Below are 13,737 nucleotides of genomic sequence, written 5' to 3'. Positions count from 1 at the left end.
ATACAAAAAACCGTTGATTCAATCAATTCCTTTTCATTATATTTTCTTCCAACATCTGATATCTCCATGTTCTATACAGGGTATCCACTAGTTAACCATATTGTCACTTTGAATTAACAATTAGTTTATACTTTAGCGTACGCTCATGGCCGATATACGGGAAATTTAGACAGCGACAGAGAAGTTGCTCAAGGCGCTCCATGTCTCCATGAACGCGCGTATGAACCAAGTGTTTTAAAACAACATAAACGCAGTTGTGTATATATATATATATATATATATTGTTTTTTTGCAATTTAAATCTTTTGGGAAAAGACGTCACTCGATAAATGCAAAACAGATCGAATTTTTATTAAAAAAATCTCTAAAGAAATAACGGTTTAACAATTTGCTCTTAAACTAAAACAAATAATAGTTTTAGCCAAAATGTACTTTTGAGTATTTTAAAATCTTATCGCCAAGTATTCTGTACTACTTTTATCTAAGATTTTGATCAACGGAGAACGGAGAATGGAACCATTTAGTGGCACTTTGAAAAATTCTGACCGCCGGGCTTTATCCGTGTCCGGCAATCTAATCAGAAGCGTACAAAGTGTCGACAACCGAGCGATGTTATAGGCTGCACGGCACGGAGAATTTGTCCACTAAAAGCCAACTATCTTTGACATTTCTAAACAAACATCTGATAATCTTAACAAGTTTGAAAGAACCTGTTGGTGGAAATTCTGTGGAAAATTTCTGACGGCCAGACATTTCATCTATTTTAGGACGTACCTGGTTGCAGGGCATTTAGAGACAGCGTATTCTGAAACTAGAGAAAATGATAGTTATAGCTACTTTTAAGTATTTTGAAATCTGATCTTCGAGTATTCTCTAATATTTTTTATCTAACATTTTTTATAAAGAAAAGCTAAATATACCATTTATGAGCGAAAAATGTCTGAATTCTTTGCGTTTAAGCGACCTGCGTAATAGAATCGCCATGCTTGAGTCATTGTCTACTTTGTAGACGTCGTGGTCTAAAATAACCATTCAAGGCCAGGTGACTGGCATGCCCACCCATGCACAAATCACAAGCACAATTCAGGGAGAGGTCAGTAAAAAGTATTCAGAGAGAATCAAATTGTAAGAGTCAAAGAAATTAACCAGAGTTTCACAGACTGGGGTAAAATTGGATGTAAGTAGAATTGATTTTGTATTAGAGAACCGAGAAAGGCAGATCGAGAGTACTTGGTGCCTTTCGCATGGCGGGCTTGACAGCGCATAGTTTCCTCCTTAAGTGCGAACCAACATTATAATGAACTCTTCAGTAACGCGTTTTTTTTTCGCTCAGCTAATGTAAGGTTTTCACATCATTAGTATGAAAATAGTAGCCTTAAAACTGTAATTTCGATAAAAATTTAAAATTTACATTAGACTTCCATTACAAAGTATTGTGAAGCATTGAACGCGAGTGAAAGCAAATTCAATGATGTTCTCTTGGTTTTTCCGATGATGTTCACTTGCCGCAGATACATGGTAACCAGAAATTAGTGTTGTATGCTGAACAGCTTGTTCTTGATTCATTGCATTGTATGATTGTTGTTCTGATTGTCACGTTTTGTTCACCATGAAAATCTAACACCATAGACCGTGTATTTGCTTCCCACAATTTCGGAAATACTATAAGAAGTGGTTAGGATTTTGAGGCAAATTTATAATAAATTCAACAGAAACATTGAGACTAGTGCTATTGTTTGTTTTGTCTGCGGTGGAGAACTGCACTTGACGTGAAGATTAGCTTTATTTGTTTTATAAAGGGCATTCAACTCTTTAAAAACATGTTTCGACAGTTCTACTATTATCTTCATTTCTGTATAATACAAAGTACAAAGTTGAATTAAAGTGTGTAACAAAACGCTGATTGGACAAAACATACAATAGTAACAGAACAACGTATGCATTTACAAGGAAAGTTTTAAATTAACACGATAAAGGTGATGATTAAGTGTAGGTCTCTCCCATTGATTGTGGATACCTTCTTTGATTTTAACTTGAAAAGTTGTGGACGCGTGATCTAAGATGTTAAAACACTCATCAGAACAGAGTGTGACATTGTGGAGAATTATGTAGATGTCTGAAAATGTGAGAGACGAATCGATTCCAGGCTAACCGAACTGTAAAAATAGTACAGTACGTGTGAAATATTGAAATTTTACTCTGAGAAGGTCAAGTTACCACTCACATTTAGGAATATTCTTAGCAGCTCTGTTTTTTTCTGAAGGGATTCCAGCAATGCAGATGCAGCGGTCTTATAATTGAAAAAAATCTCAGAACCAGATTGAAATGACTTTATAAATGCAGAATTGATATTTGTGTCATGTTAATAAAACGTTGAATATGCGAGGACACTTTACCTGTTTTGATCAGTATATTTCGTAGGCTTGAAATAAATCTACGCTCTCAAAAAATTCTTCAAACATTAACATTAGCAAATTCCAAGATGTAATAAAGAAAGAAGAAGTCACTTACAAAGACAACTGAAATGTGTGCTAGAAAAACAAAATTTGGTCTTTCAACATATTTCAGATTTGTGCTGTTATCTTCAAAAGGCTTCTGGGGTATATTCTACGGTATACATAAATGACGGAAACCCACGTTTTGCAAGCTTTCTCTGTAAATGTTTTAAACGATGTCCTGGATAACCTGGGAATTCTGAAAGAGCGTAACTTTTAAACGATACTTGACATAAGGGCGTAACAAGTGGCAGCTCTATTATTTACAGTTCTTTCTAGATTCCTTGATTTGGCTAATTCATGTACACTCTGAGACAACAAGCCACCAGAACATTGTCGTTATGAAGGTCATTCAAGGTCTCTTCACTTCAGAGTACGCCACACTTAACTGACAAATTTCTAACCGGCATTTTTGTCTTTGATAGTGTGTGCCGTGGCGACAGTGGTGTTCCTACTTGCACTTAACTCATATCGCGTTTTAATAACAAACAAATGCGTGCTGTGACGATAGGTTTTCGCTCGCTAACTGGAAACTGAATCTTCGCGGACGGCACAATAACAACTGGGGGAAATAACTCTGAGACGACTTGGCAGCGAGAACGGAAACTCGCCACGATTTCCTGGTACACGGAGATCTGCTTCGAGCGAGCTTATACGGACGTCAAGGATAAGACAATCTTTGGTTCCACAGTACTTTTATTCTAGGTCAGGCCAACAAGCGACATGACCTCTAGCATACTCTAGTTTGTAATCATCAAAGCTGTACAAGGTACTTGCTTAAGAAGTAACTGGTGTGAAGTGCTATGGTGTGAAGTGCTATTGTTACACAAATCGCAATATTTGAATAGGGACACAAAGGAGCGGAAAAAAGTCTCTTTGGAGTTAAACGAAAACTACTTAAATATTCCATCTGTTTCTACGACGGAAAGAACCTCAAAATTAAAAAGACGGATGCAATAAACTCTAGGCCATTAAAGTAGGAAACCTAGGTGCGAATTTACAGCTCTGATATAGAAAAAAATACCTATCTTAATTGCAGTAGCGCAGCTTAGGAAATAAAAAACGGAAAAGCAATTAAAAGTTTCTGCTTATTTATGCAAGATTGGTTTGGAAACCATCGCATGAAAAGAAATTAAATTTACGAGCTATCTACCATGAAAACCAATGTTTCCAGAAAGACCATTAACACTTATATTTACCTAAAAAAAACCATGTAATAAATGACAAAAGTGCCGACAAGCAGGTGCATAGTAAAAGCGAGTAATCAATAAAAATCCATTCTAAAAGCTACTGTGGTTTTTATACATTTTTTGATTTTTTTTAAATGAAGGGACTTGAAATGGTTAAATGTGAAAGTTTACAAATAACTATGTACCGAATAACACACACGGGAAAATCAGTAAATTTTCCCGTAACAGTGCCTACAGTACCACCCACCCAAAATTGTCAGGCCAATGAACCTGGTGTCAATTGTCCACGACCAAATATAGTCATAACATGAGATTAGTCAACCCACTCTGTCCACTGAAACAAAGATTTTCATTGATTAACCCAAGCAACTGTGACCGCATGGGTCTGAAGCTGTTCGCTTGTATACATTTCTAGATCAGGTACACACGGTTTTAGTTCGGCTACACGTATCTCAAACGTCGCAACCTCAAGACAGCTGTACGTCCATGAACAGATTTAAGACCATCACTCCACAAGCTTATTGAAGCAGAGATATAAAAAACCGTTGATTCCATCAATTCCTTTTCATACATGGTATCCACTAGTTTACCATACTGTCACTTTGAATCAACAAATAGTTCATACTTTAGCGTGCGCTCATGGCCGATAAACGGGAAGTTTAGACAGCGAAAGAGAAGTTGCTCGAGGCGTCGTTTAAAATCTTTCCACGCGCTCCATGCCTCCATGAACGCACGTATGAACCAATTATTTTAAGAAAACGTAAACGCAGTCGTTTGGATACTGTTTTCTTGCAATTTAAAACCTTTGGGGAAAAACGGTGCTCCATAAATGTAACACAAATCGAAATTTTGCTTAAAAGCCCTAAAGAAATAACAGTCTAAGTTTTAACTGCGACAGAGAAGTTGCTCGAGGCCTCGCCGAGAGCAACTCTAGCTTCTTGAGTGATCTCAAAACTTTCCACGCGCTCCATGTCTCCATGAACGCACGTATGAACCAATTGTTTTAAGACAACGTAAACGAAGTCGTTTGGATATTTTTTTCTTGCAATTTAAAACCTTTGGGAAAAAACGGCGCTCCATAAATGTAAAATAAATCGAATTTTTACTAAAAAAAGCTCTTAGGAAATAACGGTTTAACAACTTGCTCTTAAACTAAAACAAACAATAGTTTCAGCCAAAATGTACTTTTGAGTATTTTAAAATCTTATCGCCATGTATTCTGTACTATTTTTATCTAACATTTTGATCATTGGAGAATGGAACCATTTAGTGGCACTTTGAAAAATTCTGACTGCCGGGCATTTGGTCTATTCGAGACCGTGCCCCCCAATCTGATCTTAAGCGTACAACTGCAAAGTGTCGACAACCGAGCTATACTATAGGCTGCACAGCACGGAGAATTTGTCCACTAAAAGCTAAATTAGTCTTACACATTTCTAAACAAACATCTGATAATCTTAACAAGTTTGAAAGAACCTTTCGGTGGAAATTCTGTGAAAATGTCTGACTGCCAAACACTCTGTCTATTTTAGAACGTACCTGGTTGCAGGGCATTTAAAGACAGCTTATTCTGAAACTAGAAAAAATGATAGTTGCAGACAAAATGTACTTTAAAGTATTTTGAAATCTGATCTTCGAGTATTCTCTTATATTTTTATCTAACATTTTTATCAAAATGGTGGAAAAAACTAATACAGAATACTTGGTGATCAGATTACAAAATCGGTTTGCACATTGGAGGTTTAACAAAATACCACGTGCTAATCGAAAACTATGATTATAAGGCGAGGCAAATATTGCAATTAAATATTTTGTGGCAAAAGCTTTATTTAAAGAAACACTAAATATACAATTTATGAGCGAAAAATGTCAGAATTCTTTGCGCGACCCACGTAATAGATTCGCCATGCTTGAGTCATTGTCTACTTTGTAGACGTCGTAGTCTAAAATAACCAATCAAGGCCAGTTGATTGGCATGTCCGCCCATGCCTATCGATAGGGACTATATAAGCATGTACTTCATAGTTCATTTTGTAGCATGCGCAGCACAAATCAGGGAGAGGTCAGTAAAAAGTATTCAGAGAGAATCAAATTGTAAGAGTCGAAGAAATTAACCAGAGTTCCACAGAGTGGGGTAAAATTGGATGTAAGTAGAATTGATTGTGTATTAGAGAACCGAGAAAGGCAGATCGAGAGTACTTGGTGCCTTTCGCCGAGTATGGTGGACTTGACAGCACATAGTTTCCTCCTTAAGTGCGACCCAACATTATTCTGAACTCTTCAGTAATTTATTATTATTATTATTATTATTATTATTATTATTTTGCCCAGAAAATAGTAACCTTGAAACTGTAATTTCGATGAACAAATCACAAGCACAATTTAGGGAGAGGTCAGTAAAAAGTATTCTGAGAGAATCAAATTATAAGAGTAAAAGAAATTAGCCAGAGTGGGCTTGACAGCACATAGTTTCCTCCTTAATTGCGACCCAACATTATTCTGAACTCTTCAGTAACGTATATTTTTTGCTCATCTAATGTGATGTTCGCAACATCATTAGTATGAAAATAGTCGCCGTTGAAACTGTCATTTCAATGAACATTTAAAATTTACATTGTACTTCCATTCCAAAGTACTGTGAAGCATTAAAGAGGAGTGAAAGCAGATGCAATGAAGTTTTCTTGGCTTTTCCACCAGAAATTAGTGGTGTATGGTGAACAGCTTAGCTTGTCCTTGATTTATTCAGTTGTATGATTGTTTCTCTGATTGTCGTGTTTTGCTCACCTTAAAAATCTAACACCATCGACCATGCATTTGCCTCCCACAATTTCGGAAATACTATAAGAAGTGGTTAGGATTTTGAGACAAATTTATGTTAAATTGAACTGAAACATTGATACCAGTGATAAGGTTTGTTTTGTCTGCGGTGAAGAAATGCACTTGACGTGAAGATTAGCTTTAGTTGTTTTATAAAGGACATTTAACTCTTTAAAAACATGTTCTTCTGTCATCTTCAGTTCTGAATAATACAGAGTATAAGGTTGAATTTAAAGTGTGTAACAAAATGCTGATAGGACCTCTCACATTTTCTGACATCTACATAATTCTCCACAATGTCGCACTCTCTGTTCTGTTGAGTGTTTTAACATCTTAGATCACGAATCCACAACTTTTCAACTTAAAATCAAAGAAGGTATCCAGACTCAATGGGAGAGACCTACACTTAATCATCACCTTTATCGTGTTAATTTAAAACTTTCCTTGTAAATGCATACGTTGTTCTGTTACTATTGTATGTTTTGTCCAATCAGCGTTTTGTTACACACTTTAAATTCAACTTTGTACTTTGTATTATTCAGAACCTTCAACTCTGTAAATCACTGCAGTTATACATGAAAGAACGTAGATAATAGCACGTTCTAAAGGCCGCACACAAAGCTATATACTCTTATGATTGGCCCAGAAACCCTCAGCTTGAGCAAGTAAAACATGCTAGAAATTTACGGTCATCAAGTACCATAAATCTAGTCATTCCCGATGCCTTGGACACTTTTCAGTATAATGCGGCAGCCCTCTTCAATTCTCTACCATCCAATGTTAAATGCAATGATAATTTAAAATCCTTCAGTAAGCAAACATTATGTATTTTAAGGGAGCGCTGCCGGAATAAGGCGGAATAATTTCTTGCCCAGTTTTAAATAATGTATATATTGTATAATTACATTTTACTGTTTATTACCTAGCTTTTTGCAAATTCATAATTCAGATTTATGTATTTTTATTTATTATTTATTTTTTTTTAATCTCATATCAGGCGAAGAGCTATACCATGGATGTACCGATCATAAACCGTTATTATTATTATTATTATTACTATTATTATTATTATTATTATTCATTGCTCGCTGCCAGTTAGAAGGCTAAGCTATGAATTTTTTTCAACTTGTTAAAGAACAGCTTGGCTAGGAACTTGGATTGGAAATGAATTGCTTTTGTCAAACTCGTCTTCCAAGGATGGCTTTGCCAGACAATCCTCAACCTTACAAAGTGGTGCAAAAGGCGATTGACGTGTTAGCAGCTGATTGGCGATAACAAGCACATGTAAAAAAAAATAATCGTAATTTTGCACGTGTGCTGTTAAGGCTTTTCTCAAGGCTGAAATCATTACAAAGCACCGCACTTCACATAATAAAAGCTTTCATCAGACGAGTGCATATGACATTTTGCATTTTGTTCCTCAATATAGAATGGATGAGAAGCAGTTTAAAGCAAGCTTAACGAAGTATTTCGGAGAAAAAACAGCAAAAATAACCAAAGAAACAACCGAAGATGAATTCAAACGTATCTATGCTGCACGGTCAGCAACATATGACGAGGTACTCTAAAATAGTAAAATAATAATAATAATGGTCTGGGGGACCATGTGGTACATCTCCGTTTGACCCACCAGACACCTTATTCATCATTCAGGGTTGCGTTTCTCGAACATTCGAGCCTGCTGCAACATTCCTAGATCTTAATTAAGGGAATAATGGTGCAGTGTTAGTATAGGTAATCCTATGATTTCGAGTGCAATTTGCAATAAATGAGCACGAGTAAATGTTTTCAAAACAAAATTTCACGCGCCCTTAGGGCGAGTGCAATTTGTGGTCTTTTTAAAGATTCACATGCGCTTTTTTATTCAAAATTGCTAAATACTGCTCTATTATTCCCTTAATTAAGACCTAGGAACTAGAGATAGTTTATCAAAATTATGCAGAAGTAAAGCGCGCACATTAAGTGAAAAAATAATTTATTCAAACCCTGCAAGTGACATTGTGTGTTTGGCCAAAACAGCCGCGTACGATCAAAACAATAACATACAATGATATTTTCAGATCTTTCGGTTCGGGGAATTGTGCAGTCTGGTTTGTTACTTCTTTGCAATGAATTAACCCTCTTCTGCATTAAATTACCTGAAAACTTCATGTTTCTTAACCAATCAGAACTGAGTAATTTTTTCATGTATCTTATTAGCTCAAAAGCTAGTTTATTGTACCTTGTTACCCAATATTTTCATAGTTTAAGTTCAAAATTTTTAGGTCAAAATCTCGATTTTGATTGAAAACAGATCAGCTTTTCGGGTTCGTAAAGTTACAAGAGCTCTCCAGGAAAAGGGGCCCAAGGCGATATTAGACTAGTGTTGCAGTTATCGAACACCTAATCTTAATAACCAGCTTGAACTTTCTCATCATATAGGAACATTCAGCGGCGCGCTCTTCATATTTCAAGCCACTGGCCGAATCTTTGCATAACGCCCTTAAAGAAGTTAAACAGGACAAACCAAAGGATCAGATCAAAATCATTGACGTTGGAGCTGGGACAGGGCTTATAGGATTTGAGCTCAAGAAACTCGGATACACCAACCTATGTGCTTTGGACATCTCAGCTGAGATGTTAAAGGAAGCAAGGAAGAAAGAGGTCTATACTGAGTTCATCTGCACGTCTTTGAACGGCCAGCCGATACATCAGATTGAATCTGGACAATTCGATGCTTTGATTTGTGGTGGGGCGCTCATTCCAGGGCTTATCGGCTCATCTGCTTTCGTGGAGATGATAAGAATGGTTCAAAGTGGTGGGTCTTTCGCAGGAGTTTACCGAGGCACAGGCACGGATGTCTTCGGGGAGTGTGTTCCGTGGCTAATTGTTGGACTTGACGCTAAAGAATCATTTATTCGCAGTTTCAAAGCATCTGTGGGTGAAGAAATTTGCCCACAATGTTTTTAATCTTTCAAACGCTGTAAAAAAAAGAAACAACTACAACAAAAACGGACACTACCCTTTAAACATCATACTTTGATAAACCTTTGAGGAAATAATAATATTTTAAGCAAAAATGAAAAAAAAAGATCATTTGAGATTGAGGATATATCAAGATTTTACAAAACGTGAAAAATCCTATCAAAAGTTTTTTGAAAACTCAAACCGTGAGATAGATCTGGTAGTGAAGACTCACGTAACACCCTTTTTGATAAATTCCCTAAACATCCGGCATCTGACCCGTAAATCTTCTTCTGGGGTCAAATCTTCTCTTTGCAAATTCGTTTAAAGAATTTCTTGATGTATCAAGAGCACGCCCCCAAGCTGGTCTCTTCAACTTCTCTTTGGATGATATTACAGTTTGTAGGTTAACTCTTTAATTCCTATGAGTGACCAAGACAGAATTTCTCCTTACAGTATCAATATGATATCAAGCAGACAAGTAATTGGAAAACAAAGAATATGTCAATTAACCAACATCATAGGAATTATATGACAGACATAAAAGAGGTCCAAGGAGTGAAAGGGTTAACCAACTCTGTGAGTTAAATCTGATAAATACATGGAGAAATATAGGAAAAAGGATGGAAATTTCCCATGATAAAACCTTACCAGAAACACACTAAATTCCTATGTGAACTTCTTTGTAGATGGCGTCCTCTGTTTCAACATAAAGAAAGAGGAATTAAAACACTATCAAGAAATGATGACAGAGCTGGAGAAAGCTGGCGATTGGATATGCATGTCCAAAGAGTCTTCACCTTTCTATGCAGCCGAGGACATGCCCAGTGATTGCTGGGGGTTCGTTCACAAAGTTTCGAAGAACTAAGAAACATGTATCATGGCAGTTACGCCTAACTTATCTAGGCCATACAGGAAAATCATTGTTTTAGCTAGCTTGAAACATCAGTTATAATGCTGTTGTGATATTTTGATGTTAAAACAAAGCAAGTTTATGAAACAAATCGAACTGTTCAAACGACATTGCCCTGATGTTGTACTTACAATTTTGCAAATGCCGGTGGACGGCGACTGCCCGCAGACATTTCAAATTTTCTGTCACGGCTTACGTTTCATTTCCTGATATTAAAATTTCGAAAATATAGATGCCTTTTTCTTGAATTTGAACACAGTGGTAAAAATAAAAGCTTTTAAGGTGGAACCGATAAGTACCAAGACTCTCCAAAAATTTAAGGTCAAGACGGAGAAGAACTGCTTATCCACTGAACAACTCAGGGGTCTTAGTATTGACTTAAACATTCAACACAAACTCAAAAGTTGTTTTCGAAGCATAAATCTAACACAACCCTTGGTTTTTATTTGTCTTCCACCATAACAGTCCAAAATAAGAGGGGATATTATGGTTTAACTCCGAAAGACGAAAGACCCCTGAAGCCTTCAGAAAGGTTTCAGCATCGTGCAGTTCTCTATTTTGAAAATAGAGCCATTTCTAATTTCGGTTTTTCTTTGCTCCACACAGGAAAGCTGTAAAATATAAGCTATCGTGTGACATTTTATTCCCTGAGCACAAGAAAGATTAGTAAATGTGTTTAGATGAATGTTAGCAATTTCAAAATCGATTACTAATTACTTTAGAAACGAAACAAGACAGCAAATGTTTGCAGTACTTCATGGCCGCCATGTTGGTATCCCTTACATGGGCATCAACTTGGCGTCCCCATCCGAAGCGCTATAAATTTATGTTAAACATTTTGGCTAATAACTCATCAGTGGAATAATGATTGGAAATATGTGAAAATCATATATGTGCGCTGCAGGGAAGAATCCTTGCAGCTATCCTTGCAATCTATGCAGCTATGAACACTAATGAACGAGTAGTTGAAATAAGACCTAAAAAAAATTCAGGCCCGTACGGGATTTGAACCATGACCTACGGGCCTGAATTTTTTTCAGGTCTTATCAAACTTCTCATTCAGTAGTGGTCATAGATGTGAGGATCGCTTATATCCGTCATCAGTGGAAATTGCTGCAGACCAGAAACTTGGGAAATATACTACAATAGCTCACTCTCTACAGTAATCGAGCTATGAGGACAACGATGAAGATTGGCGAAGACTAAAACCAACATGAAGGACCGAAAAAATCTATAACTAGTGATAATTAAAAATTGATATAGTACGTTCGATCTCTAGTAAAAGTTTTTTTTTTATTTTACTGATTGCGCAGAGAAAAAAAATATCGGTGGCTTCAGCTCAAGGCGGCCAAGAAAACATTTGCACGTGAGATCGAGGCTATTTGTGCCACATAACTAAGTCAGCCGGCCAGCCAGTCCAAAATGGCGCCCAAAGCCTGAAATCGCATGGCATCACGATCGATTCCCTTGGAACTAGTCCATGAAACCCTCGAGAGTGATTTCCCCAAAAACGACACGATTAGTATGCGTTCTCCTTCGTCGAACGCAATTATACGACCGTGCGTTTTCATGCGAACGGAATCGAAATAAAGGTGTTCGATTTCAAGGTAATAGATCCTGCGGTTATAAAATATTTCAGCTGCATGTATAATTACCAAATTTATAATTAAGCGGAGATAAAACTTAACAAGATATTTGGCAGAGTAGACAAATTTTGAAATCTAGTGCGTATGGTAGTATACAAAGTAAATCTCACAAATGACATGGAATGCATCCTATCGTTTACAATTGTTGTTTAAGGTCATTAGTGTTCTTACCCCACAAGGTACAAACTGGAGAAAAGCCTTTCAAAGTTAAGGTTTTCAACAAACAGTTAAATGATCAGGAGGACACCTTCCAGAGCATAACAGAGTACATATATCCGAACTTACTGACCGAATTACGTACCTACTATCGAATTGACTGACCCACTTAAAGAAAAAATTAATCGTCAGCCTGATTGACTTGCCAGCCAATCAAGTTTTAACTTACTTCATGTTTCTTTGTACACTTTGGATTTTCACGACATGTTACCTTAAAATAAACAATAAGCAAATAAAATGATTAAATCTTACGATTTCACATTTAGGAATATTCTTAGCAGCTCCGTTTTCTTCTGAAGGGATTCCAGCAATGCAGATGCAGCAGTCTTATAAATGAAAGAAATCTCAGAACCAGATTGAAATGACTTTATAAGTGCAGAATTGATATCTGTGTCGTGTTCATAAAACGTTGGATATACGAGGACACTTTACCTACTTTAAACAGCACATTTCGTAGGCTTGAAAGAAATCTACGCTCTCCAAAAGTATGCTTCAAACGTTAACGTTAGAAAATTCCTAGATGTAATAGAGAAACAAGAAGTCACTTACAAAGACAACTGAAATGTGTGTTAGGAAAACAAAATTTGGCCCTTCAACATATGTCAGATTTGTGTTGTTATCTTCTAAAGGTATCTGGGGGTATACCCTACGGTATACGTGAATGACGGAATCCCACGAACAAGCGTTCGAGTTATCAGAACTGGGATTTGGATCTAATTTTGCGAGCTTTCTCTGCAAATGTTTTAGAAGGTTCTAACTTTTAAACGATACTTGACATAAAGGCTTGACAAGTGGCAGCTCTGTTATTTTCAATGCTTTCTAGATTCCTTGATCTGGCTAATTCATGTACACAGAGTCTGTCGTGTTGCCCTTTAATATAAAAGCCACCTGATCATTATGAAGGTCATTCAAGCTCTCTTCACTTCAGAGAACGCCACACACTTAACTGACAAATTCCAAACGAAATTTTGTCTTTGATGGTGTGTACCGTGGTGGCAGTGGTATTCCTACTTGTACTTAACTCATATTGCGTTGTAATAACAAACAAAATACTGCGAAAAAAATGCGTGCTAACAGTACCATCCACCCAAAATTGTCAGGCCAACGAACCTGATGTCAATCATCCATGACCAAATATAGTCATAACATGAGATAAGTTAACCCACTCTGTGCAGTGAAACAAAGATTTTGATTAATTTACCCAAGCAGCTGTGACCGCATGGCTCTGTAGCTGCTCGCTTGTATACATTTCTATATCATGTACACACGGTTTTAGTTCGGCTACACGACTCTCAAACGGTGCAACCTCAAGACGGCTGTGCACCTATGAACAGATTTAAAACCATCACTCCACAAGATTATCGAAGCAGAGATATCAAAAACCGTTGATTCAATCAATTCCTTTTCATGAAATCTGATATCTCTATGTGTTATACAGGGTATCCACTAGCTATCCATACTGTCACTTTGAATTAACAATTGATTCATACTTTAGCGCGCGCTCATGGCCGACATAC

General features: G+C 36.8%; 1 protein-coding gene across 1 annotated transcript; it reads left to right on the top strand.

The window, feature by feature from the left end:
* Nucleotides 1-5,718: 5,718 nt before the first annotated feature.
* On the top strand, nt 5,719-10,589 carry LOC149034373 (methyltransferase-like protein 27). Its single transcript, XM_089192964.1, has 4 exons — nt 5,719-5,831; nt 7,932-8,061; nt 8,924-9,299; nt 10,135-10,589. The coding sequence occupies exons 2-4, from the start codon at nt 7,933-7,935 to the stop codon at nt 10,311-10,313; spliced, it is 684 nt and encodes a 227-aa protein (XP_089049090.1). The 5' UTR covers nt 5,719-5,831; nt 7,932; the 3' UTR covers nt 10,314-10,589.
* Nucleotides 10,590-13,737: the final 3,148 nt, after the last annotated feature.

Source organism: Pocillopora damicornis, chromosome 14 (assembly GCF_964200805.1).
Source record: "Pocillopora damicornis chromosome 14, jaPocDami1.2, whole genome shotgun sequence".
In the NCBI taxonomy this organism is placed as follows: domain Eukaryota; kingdom Metazoa; phylum Cnidaria; class Anthozoa; order Scleractinia; family Pocilloporidae; genus Pocillopora; species Pocillopora damicornis.
This window is presented reverse-complemented; position numbering and strand designations above follow the sequence as displayed.